This window comes from Protobothrops mucrosquamatus, unplaced genomic scaffold (genome assembly GCF_001527695.2).
Source record: "Protobothrops mucrosquamatus isolate PMUCROS unplaced genomic scaffold, P.Mucros_1.0 scaffold130, whole genome shotgun sequence".
Classification (NCBI taxonomy): domain Eukaryota; kingdom Metazoa; phylum Chordata; class Lepidosauria; order Squamata; family Viperidae; genus Protobothrops; species Protobothrops mucrosquamatus.
In genome coordinates, this window is record NW_015386497.1 from 309,013 (window position 1) to 319,948 (window position 10,936).

General features: G+C 40.5%; 1 protein-coding gene across 1 annotated transcript; it reads left to right on the forward strand.

Annotated features, from left to right (window-relative positions):
* Window positions 1-9,122: 9,122 nt before the first annotated feature.
* KCNS3 (potassium voltage-gated channel modifier subfamily S member 3) lies at window positions 9,123-10,610 on the forward strand. The gene has a single exon (XM_015813059.1). It carries the CDS (start codon window positions 9,123-9,125, stop codon window positions 10,608-10,610), a length of 1,488 nt encoding a protein of 495 aa, XP_015668545.1.
* Window positions 10,611-10,936: the final 326 nt, after the last annotated feature.

The following is a 10,936-nucleotide window of genomic DNA, read 5'->3' on the forward strand; positions in this document are numbered from 1 at the left end:
CAATTTTACTGAAAGGAGAAGAAGGGAAAGAAAAAAAGAGTGGTGAATGAATGAGCTGGCAGAGATGTTTAAAGGATTCCCTTCTGACATTGTATTATTTACTGTACTTTTCACTGTATAACAATTTGAAATCTGTAGTAATAACAAGAATGCTAATGGACTGTAAAACCAGGATTTCTCTTATAAATAGAAGGTGACCTTTAGAAAAGATGGGAACATCTGATTTGAATTATTCTTGAGAGACAAAAGTACAGAGGATAGGTCAGTTTTTGCCCTATATTGACCCCCTGAGACACACAACTTTCTAACAGGGAAACATTCCCACAATTACATTTGGAAACATAAGCCAGCATGGCCCAGTTGAGGAAAATGGTGGGGGGGGAGGGAGCTGAATGAATAATTGGCATTTGGCCCTCAGGGTAATCCTAATTATTTAATACAATCTCCCGGAGCAGTGAAAAATCATAATGGCCAAATCAATGTCACCTGGGAAGTGTAATCATGTGAAAGCTTTTGGCTCCAATTCAGCTTTTGCTGAATCACTTTGCTCAAAGAGAGTCTCACTGCAGTGATCTGGAGGATTAGCTGGTGACTGATGATATATACAGTAATGGCTTTGCAAGTCCTCGCAATACTCCAAAGTGAAAACAGGGCTGCATTAGACATTTTACCTTTTCTCTGACAAAGCCTTCCCCCTACCAAGGATTGCCCCTCTTCCTCCAGCCTGTAATGTCTGGGTTTCACTGAGTCAGAAAGGCTGAATGAAGCTGCGTGCATAACATCACCCATCAGCCAATATCAAATCACTGAGTAGCCAGACTAGAAAGGACTATTATCAAAGCTACATGTATTTTCAATTGCTCTTTGGCTGCAGTGCATCTGTAGAGGGATTGATACCGTTCAGGCTTCTCCCTAGATGGGTTTGTTTGCTTTTGCTATATGTTTTTTCAGCAATTTAAATGGTCTGTGCCAAACTGCAGCTGCAAGAATGTTTTCTCCAGCCGGGCAGGATTAAACCTATACAAATGATCTCCTTGTTGTATTGCTATAAATATGATCTACAAGATGGAAATTTCTTAAGCAATAACATTCAGTGTTCTCTGTTTGATTTTGTAAAACAGGGTAATAAAACAGGTTGAAGTAAATGTAAAATGTTTTTTCTTCCTTTTTAAAAGAAAAACAATGATGCTCACATTTGAAAAGGAAACATTTTGCACGTTTTGCTCACCGGGCTGAATAAATTGTTATTCTTGGGTAAAAATAAAGATTAAAAAAGTCTAAATTGGAGGAAGAATACTTTTAAACCAATGGTGAACTTAGAAATCAGTCTACTCAAGGTTTCATTTTGGCACTGTGGCACTTGTGAGACAATTTCCCAAACCACCTTTCCTTTTGCTTTGTTTTTTCCTCTAAAGCTGATTTTAGTACAATGCTTTGTGATTGTGACTTAGAGTAGTACTGTATTCTTCTACTCTAATGTTCTCACATGTGGGAATTGCGAAGTATGGCCTTCTGGAAGTTTCAGAATTTGGCTGATTGACAGAAATAGGGATGATGGGGCCTGCCAGAATTTCTGCACGGCAAAGATGTTGACCCATCATCTAAATAGCCCAGCAATGCTGCTAAAGTAAGAAGATGAAAGGGAGAACAAGTAACATAGCTTCGGAATCACAGCTAGTAGGAAAAGTGTTAGTTTCAACCTGAGATCCAGAATGGGAACAGAGAAAATGGAGGTTAAAGGAAGGAATAGATATTTGCAAAATGTTCTGTGCGCAGAACTGCTCATGTCCAAACTGGACAGCCAAGCATGGATTGCAGCATGCTTGTTTATGCATGGATTTAGAACACACAGACCTGGTGTAGAGTTGTTCTGAGGTTGAAACAATAGCAAAAAAGAACCTGCTGGCAGGTGTGAGGCAAAGAGGTTGGGTGGGGTTAGGGTTAGCTTGCAGGATTGTGGGGATGAGGGAAGAGAAAGGTTTCGAGAAGGTAAGGAAAGTGCCACATGGGTTAAGCAAGTATGCTGTAATCTTTTTATTCTAACTCCCAAGTCATTAGACCCCTCCAAGTTATTAAAACTTAGTGTTGTTAGAATCTTTGGCCATGGTCTTCAGGACATAGAGCAGAACCTCTTGAAGAATGCTAACTCAACCATTTAGACAATTTAAACTTGAATGGTCCATTTAGTACTTTAGCTGAAGATGGCCACCTTAGAGTTGGTGTCATGTGTTAGCAATAAGAGCCACCACTTGTGAACAGTCTCAAGTAAAAGGTTTATTGTTCGTCATCTATGTTACAGGAATCTCACCAAATTCACTAATTCCCTTGGAAATGTTCAGATAAAGCTTCAGGGATTCTGGGGGAGATCGGGCCTGTGGGGTGTTCTGCAATGCAGGGTCTCTAAGCTTGGTACCTTCTTAACACCTCCTTCGAGTCTAGCTGGAGATTCTGCCACAGTTGGTGATAGAATATCCTCCATAACTGAAAGTTCCTTTGATGGAGTTAAATGTATGTCTTTTTCTTATACTGCTTAGAAATCAGCTAGGGTTTTTAAATATATTTTGTGTGTAGTATTTTTGCAACCTGGAGAATCTTCCTTTGCCACCAGTATAGGTGTGAAACTGTATTGCAGGTCTCCTTGGGTGAAATTTCTGCTGATTTGGTTAGAATTCACTTAATAGTAAATATTTTTATTGCCATGGAAGTATTTGGGGAAGGAGATGCATTGTTACTGGTGTCTTTAGAATCATTCTTGAGAAAGAGTTATAGCTGTTAAACATTAGGTTCATATTGAATGGTGGAAAGAGGTTAAAGGGGACTTTATATGAAAAATGATAAGACAAGTCATATTTTATTTAAAAGATGGCTGCCCATTTTAAAACACAACTCTGGGTAGCTCACAACAACAGTAGAACCTCAAACTATAAAAATAAAAAAATAAAACCACAAAACACCATAAAATATCTGGTGATATTTTGTTCTTCATTAGTTTATTAAAATTTCCATAATCATAGTTTTACACTTTTTTATTTAAAAAAAGACAAATTAGTTGTCCTTGGTTTGCCTACATCTTTGTTGGCATATTACTTGTGCAAGCTACTAGATCATGTTCTATACAGTTGAATTATGATAGGATTGGACATCCATGCTGGATGGTGTTTCAATCCCAATGCAATGTCTTTTGCTAGAATTTATTGCTATGTACATTTCCGTATTTGGCTGAGAGTAGATGCAAAATTGATTTTGGGATGAGTAGTATCAGTTGCTTAATCTTTTCTATTATTTAATGGTCCTAGCTTGCACTTTTCTGAAATACCTGATCTGTACATTGCAGATCTCCCAACCAGTCAAAGAACTGCATTTGATCATAGTGGCTGTCTTCAAGGCAAAGGATGGAGAGGAGTTTAGTATATAACAGTGATGGCAAACCTTTTAGAGACCGAGTGCCCAAAAACTGGCCCCGCCCCCATTCTACCCCTGCCATACCCCTGCTCTGCCCCCACCCCATCCCCTGCCTCGCCTGCCCGCAGGGCCACTCACCGCCTCCAGGGCCTGCCGCAGATCACCCAAGCAGCCCAGCAGCGCCATGGCCACGCTCTCTGCCCACCCCCCGCAGCATCAACTGTGCGCGATGGGGCATGAGAGCAGAGTCTTGTCTACGCTGCCTGGCTGCCATGTCCTTGGCTGCTCTGCTTCGCGTGGGCCACGCTCGGGGGCGACTCTCCTCCAGGGGGGCTGCTGGTGAGGAGGGGGTTGCAGGGGAGGCGAGGCTGGGGCAACGGCATGTGTGCCCACAGAGAGGGCTCCGAGTGCTACCTTTGGCACGCGTGCCATAGGTTCGCCACCATTGGTATATAACAACCTTCTAATTAGATACACTATGTTTTAACCAAGTGATCTAAACTGTTAGGATTTATGTCTCTGGAGATTCCCAGTCATCCAGGTCATGGTTGTCCCAAAGGTGCTTTTTGAGGAGGCAACTGGACTTTCTTGTTTTTCTTTGAAGACGTTTCACTTCTTATCCAAGAAGCTTCTTCAGCACTGACTGGATAAGAGGGGATCCTTCCATTCCCCACCATTCAGTCAGAGCTGAAGAAGCTTCTTGGATGAGAAGCGAAACGTCTTCAAAGAAAAACAAGAAAGTCCAGTTGCCTCCTGAAAAAAGCACCTTTGGGACTGTCAGAATTTAGATCAGAGTGCCTAAAGCTGTGTTGATTATCTTGGTCCAAATAAAGCCAGGCTGTAGTTAAATCAATACATATGTTTTGGGTGAATGAGCTTCATACAAGGAATCATAGTGAGTATTTGTTTATTGTATATTATTCTAATGCTCCCTTTTTAAACTGACCGATGCATGCCTTGCAAATTTTCACATTTCATATTTTGTGGAATCAACCTTGTACTGTTGGAGGTTGAACAAAATGAAGCTAATGATCCATATATAAATACAGTGAACTGTCTTAAACAAGCTATTCTACTACATTTTTCTTTTACTGCTTAGCAGTCTATTAACCTTAATTAACCTTTGTTTTAAAAAAAAGAAGTACTTTTTTTTTTGTATACCAAAGTCATACAATGTGATGTTAGTTTTTTTTGAGGGGGGGGCATCCTCCTTTAGGTGCTCACTAATCTCTTTATAGTATAGGTAGTCCTTGGCATATGACCACAGTTGGAACTTGAGTCTTGGTCATTGAGTAAGTAATCATTAAGCCAGACACCCATGTCTACTTTTCAGGATTTTATTTTTAATATCAAAATAGGACACTTTGGATCATTTTGGGAATAGCATAAGACATTTCTGTAGGGTTATTTATTTAGCATATGGCATATCATACATGGACTAGTAATATATATTAACATTTCATCTAGAGGAGTAGAACACAGTGAAATATAAATGTTAAAAAAATCTAAGTTTAAATACCAAGATCTCTAGGCTATCTAACCACTGAAGTGAAGCATCATTTATATTTGAAAAATATCAGATACTGGACCAGTATATGCCCTCAGCTTACAATCAGTCACAATGTGATCTACAGTTTGATGTGGGACCCTGCAGTCACATGAGGGGAGGATAATATGCCCCATTTATACAGAGTCCTGGCAGACGCCATGTGAGGTGCAAATTCTGTTCAGGATTGTCCATTGTTTATGACTCAGCGGTTCTCAACCTATGGGTCGCGACCCCATTTGGGGTCGATCGACCATTTCACGGGGGTCGCCAAGCAAGGCTGTCCGCCATTTTTTTCCCCTTTTCCGGCAGATGCCTTACCTCCCTTGAGCTGGGCCAGCTGGTGGTCAGCCTGCTCCGTCTCTGCCGCTTGCCAGCTACACCTCAACCGGCGCAGGGGGCGGAACCATGCATGCGCGTCGCTCCCGGGCAGGGAAAGTCCTCGACTTACGACCGGTTTAGTCCTCGACTTACGACCGGTTGGGGGTTGCGGCATTAAAAAGGTTGAGAACCACTGGTTTATATGGTAGTTCAAAGCCTGGCACCTTTTTTTGTAGGGTCATTTATGTCACCTTTACTATTTCAGATGACACTGTTTTTGACAAGTCAATGTTCTCTTATCACTCCAACATACAGATACAAAATAATAATTATTAATTCCGCCCCCCCCCAGCCTTTTTATTTTTGTAAGGAACTCGAAGATGGCAAACATCTACGATATTCCTTTAAGTCAAAAGAAGACAAATTTCATTGAATGGCAAGACCATTTTTCTAACAGTAACACCATTTCGAAGGGAAAATCAGTTACTCAGAGAAATAGTGTTGGCTGGACATGACCAAGCAGACCTTAAATAGTCATATATCACAAGTACTTTTATCTGAATGACTGCATTGAGTAGAAAATGGGATTTAATAACCTCAATGGCCCCTGCCAACACTCAGAATTTATGATGACTATCAACATTTGTATTTTTGTGGAGGGACCTGGGTTGTAGCATCAACTGCTATTGGTATTTTATATGTGTGTCATTTATGTCATAATAAATTAGAATTGTAGAGTAATAAAATTAAGAACAAGCTGCTATTGAAATTGAACTCCCATCGTTGTTAAAGTTTAGAAAGGAACTTTAAACATATTTACCCAGAACTTTTAATGTTCCTCTTTTACTCTAGGTTTTTGTATCTTTTAAGCTTTTAATGTTATTGTCGTGGACATTTTTAGGGATAGTAAGTCTTCCAAAGCCAATGAGAGATTGGGTAGAATGTAAATTTCCTAAACAACACTTAATTGCAGTGATTATCCTGATATTTTGAAGGTATAATAAGTTAGATCAGCGGTTCTCAACCTATGGGTCGCGACCCCATTTGGGGTCGATTGACCATTTCACGGGGGTCGCCAAGCAAGGCTGTCCGCCATTTTTTTCCCCTTTTCCGGCGGGTGCCTTACCTCCCTTGGGCTGGGCCAGCTGGTGATCAGCCTGCTCCGTCTCTGCCGCTTGCCAGCTACACCTCGGCCGGCGCAGGGGGCGGAACCACACATGCACGGCGCTCCCGGGCAGGGAAAGTCCTCGACTTATGACTGGTTGGGTAGTCCTCGACTTACGACCGGTTTAGTCCTCGACTTATGACCGGTTTAGTCCTCGACTTACGACCGGTTGGGGGTCACGGCATTAAAAAGGTTGAGAACCACTGAGTTAGATCTAGATGTGGCTGTAGGAAATGTGACTCCTGTAAAAGCCAATAGCATATGTATGAATGAATGTATATATATGGAGGATGTGTACGTGTGTTTGTGTATACACACACAAACACCACAATAGTTAACTTTCAGTGACTTGGTGCTTTGTGCCTAGTCATAAAATCTTTATAATCCTAGCTGTTTGTTAAAAAAATGTCCAGAGAGATCATATTTTTTAAAAAAATATAGCAGTATACAAAACTGACCTGTAAATGAATAAAATAATTTTAAAGATACAACTTAAAGGGTTTTCTAGTCCGTAGGTGAGAATTATGCTAGGCAGAGAAAGAGCATATGGAAGTCTGAGTCAGCTAGTAGAACCACAGATTGCATGAGGAAACCCGGAAGTACCATAGAGGCAAACACTGATACATTTCTGACTTGCTCCATTTTGACCCCAAAACCTCAACCATCAAATCCCAGCTTCCAGAGGATCTGCATTGCGGATACAGAGATGTGAGAACCTGTGATTGAACTTGGATTTAGGGATTATTTGGGTTTGTTATTGCTGTCCTATCCTCCCTGCTGTGCTGTGACATTCCTGCCTGATTTGGTGCTGGGTCTCAAGATTGATAATCTTAAGTAATTTCAGCTTGCCCTCATGTGGCATTGCGTTTTGGGAGCAGCTCAGCAGTTCATGGCCCCAGTGGAAACCATGGATCAATTCAGAGGTCGTGAAACCTCTAAACATAAATCTTTTGTAACCACATTTCTTATCTCTCTTTTTTCTTACCAACATTGTTTTCATCACCACTTGTCTCAAAAGCTATGCCGGTAATAAAATAATCATTACGTGTTTGTTTGTTTGTTTTGTTTTTGTCCTCAGGTATCTTTGAATGTTTTTGAATGGTGCAGAAGTTGGCAGCTTGAAAGTCGTTTCAGTTCTGGTTTGGTTGCAGCACGTGAATGCTTGTAGATGCAATCTCCTTCAGTAGGAAATGCTCCTAGAACTGGCAAATGCCTTAAGAAGAGACTTTTTATCTTTCCTGGTAAGTAGCAAAATCAGGATGGTCAGAAAACAAAGAGAGGGGAAAAAAAGAGAATCAGTTATTTAATGAATTAAATAGCTGAATTAAAATGTCAATATTAAGTACTCGCCTGAAGAATGTGTATTGTTATATAGATATTAGACGAGATATTATTACATACCAGATTAATATCAAAAGCGAATAGCAAAGACACGTGGATGCTAAAAACAAGCCTTTGCAGATTATAAAATCGTACCTATTATTTACACAACATACACACGAGTGTTACCTAATTGGGTAATGAAACGTCTGCAAGCAAACAACCAAGCTCAGAGAGCACCAAGGACTCCACAGTTCAACCCTGATATATATATATGTATGTATGTATGTATGTATGTATGTATGTATATACATACATACATACATACATACATACATACATACATACATACATACATATATATATATATTATAAAACAAAGCGACCACCAAGAGAAATCTATAAAACATACAGAGTTTAATCTACCAAGCTTTCATCAAGTGCACTTGACATCCTCAGGGTTAAAAAGGCAAATGCTTTTTATATATTCTCTTCTTTGAAACCCAAATCCTAAGCATGTTCACGTGGAACAAACCAGTTCCATGTGTAGGAGGCAGTCCTGAAGATACCTGAGCGCCAAGCCATCTAGCTGTTAAAGGTTAACTTCAGCCTTTTGGATTGTCCCTGAAATCCTACTTGAAACTAATACAGTGACCCCAACACAAGCATTATATGGTTCTCATCCACCACGTGGATATCTGCACTGGACACAATAGCAGTTTCTAGATGGATTTCCAAATAACCCCACATAGAACGTGTTGCAGTAATCCATTCTAGTTGTGGTGAGTGTGAGTTGTCAAGGTTTCCTGCTTCAGATACCCTGGCCACGGCATCCACCTGTCAATCCAGCAATAACTGGGAGTCTTCCAAATTTCAGATCTGCTTTTTCAACTGAAGTGGCTCTTTGTCAGAATTTAGAACCGAAACAGATCAGGAATCAAAATGCATTCTGGACTGAAATATTTTTTTTTCCTAGCGAGAAAAGGAAAAATAAGTTTGCCTGGAAAAGACTTTAAAAAAAATTACCTGAAAGAATAATATTAATTAAAACGATGCAACTGTGAGAGCAGTAAAACCACTATTTTGTATTTTAGGTAGTTGAGTTGATGGAAGAGCTGAGAGAGTGTAAGGCAAGTCTTTATTGTATACAAACCTGCTGCTTCTGATCTAATTAACTGTCTTTTAAGTAATTTAACAGCACTTCATTGAAAACATCTAGCACTGTTCATATTTCCCCCCCTTCTTTTTAAATAGACTTAGTTGCAATGAACACCAGGCTAGACTGGATCACCTACCTGTGTTTTGTGTTGCCTTTTTAGGTGCAGTGTAATATTATGTGCCTTGCAAGCAGAGCTCACAGAGGTCAAAATGGTGTATGGTGAATTCTTCCACAGACCAGGACAAGATGAGGAGCTTGTCAATTTGAATGTTGGTGGTTTTAAACAGTCCATTGGTCAAAGTACATTGCTCAAGTTTCCTCATACGAGGCTTGGGAAGCTACTCAGGTGCCACTCAGAAGAGGCTATTCTGGAACTCTGTGATGATTACAGTGTGGCAGACAAGGAATATTACTTTGATAGGAACCCTTCTTTGTTCAGATACGTGTTGAATTTTTATTACACAGGTAAACTCCACGTTATGGAAGAACTCTGCGTCTTCTCCTTTTGCCAGGAAATAGAGTACTGGGGGATCAATGAACTCTTCCTTGATGCTTGTTGCAGTAGTCGCTACCAAGAAAGAAAAGAAGAATGTCCCGATAAAGAATGGGATCAAAAAAGCCCAGTGGGAAGCCTAGATTCTTCCGATGATGAGACGTCTTCCATATTTGAGAAGGAGCTTGAGAAATTCGATAAACAGTGGTTTGGAGAGTTGCGCAAGAATATCTGGATCAGAATGGAGAACCCTGCGTACTGCTTATCAGCCAAACTGATTGCTGTGTCTTCCCTAAGTGTGGTCCTAGCATCTATTGTGACCATGTGCATTCACAGCATGCCAGAGTACCAGAAGGTGGGTGTCAAGGACAAAGAGGTTGAAAACCCGGTTCTGGAAGTTGTGGAGCTCATATGCATCGTCTGGTTCACCTCTGAGCTTATGATCAGGTTGGCTGCTGCCCCAAGCCAGAAGAAGTTCTGGAAGAACCCACTGAATATCATTGACTTTGTATCTATTCTTCCATTTTATGCCACTCTGGCCGTTGACACCAAAGACGAAGAAAGTGAAGATATTGAAAACATGGGGAAAGTGGTTCAAATTCTACGCCTAATGAGGATATTCCGCATATTGAAACTAGCGAGGCATTCTGTTGGATTGCGGTCCTTGGGTGCGACCTTAAGGCACAGCTACCATGAAGTTGGACTTTTGCTTTTGTTTTTGGCTGTTGGGATTTCTATTTTTTCCGTTCTGGTCTACTCAGTGGAAAAAGACAGTGACATCTCAGAGCTGAATAATATCCCTATTTGCTGGTGGTGGGCCACAATCAGCATGACCACCGTTGGCTATGGGGACACCTTCCCAGTTACCCTCGGAGGAAAGATTATCGGCACAAGTTGCATTATCTGTGGAATATTAGTGGTAGCTCTTCCTATCACTATCATTTTCAACAAGTTTTCAAAATACTATCAAAAGCAGAAGGACATCGACACCGACCAGTGCAATGACACTCCCAAGGAAAAGACAAACGATCTCCCGTATTTTAACATTAGGGATATTTATGCAAAAAGGATGCACTCCTTTATTTCTAGCCTTTCTTCAGTAGGAATTGTAGCCAGCGATCAAGATTCGACAGATGCTTCCAGTATTCAAGATCTTGATGATGTTTATAACGCAACATCTTTGCAGAATGGTACAGGAAAATGAGTTGAATCTCTCTCTGTTTCTTTACTGTTTCCTTCTAATATCAGCACAGCTTTTATACAGGCCACCTAATTCTCAGGGTATTTAATTCTCTGCCATATTAGGGCATTTTTTTTGCTCTGAAGATGTCGCACATTCTTTACTGTTTAGATGAGGCTTAAGGATAGACAGATGGTGGTTTAGCTTTTACATGACATAGGAAAAAGGCATTGAATGTTTGTTTCTGGACTTACATGTATTAAAGTATGGTTTGGATAGATGTCTCCAGAGAAAGGGAGAATTGTGGGCAACAAGGAAATGTGCCCTAGTGAAATGGAATTCTTATATGC

Excerpts from the sequence above, each read along its gene's own strand:
- KCNS3 (XM_015813059.1), top strand. The coding sequence starts at position 9,123 with ATGGTGTATGGTGAATTCTTCCACAGACCAGGACAAGATGAGGAGCTT.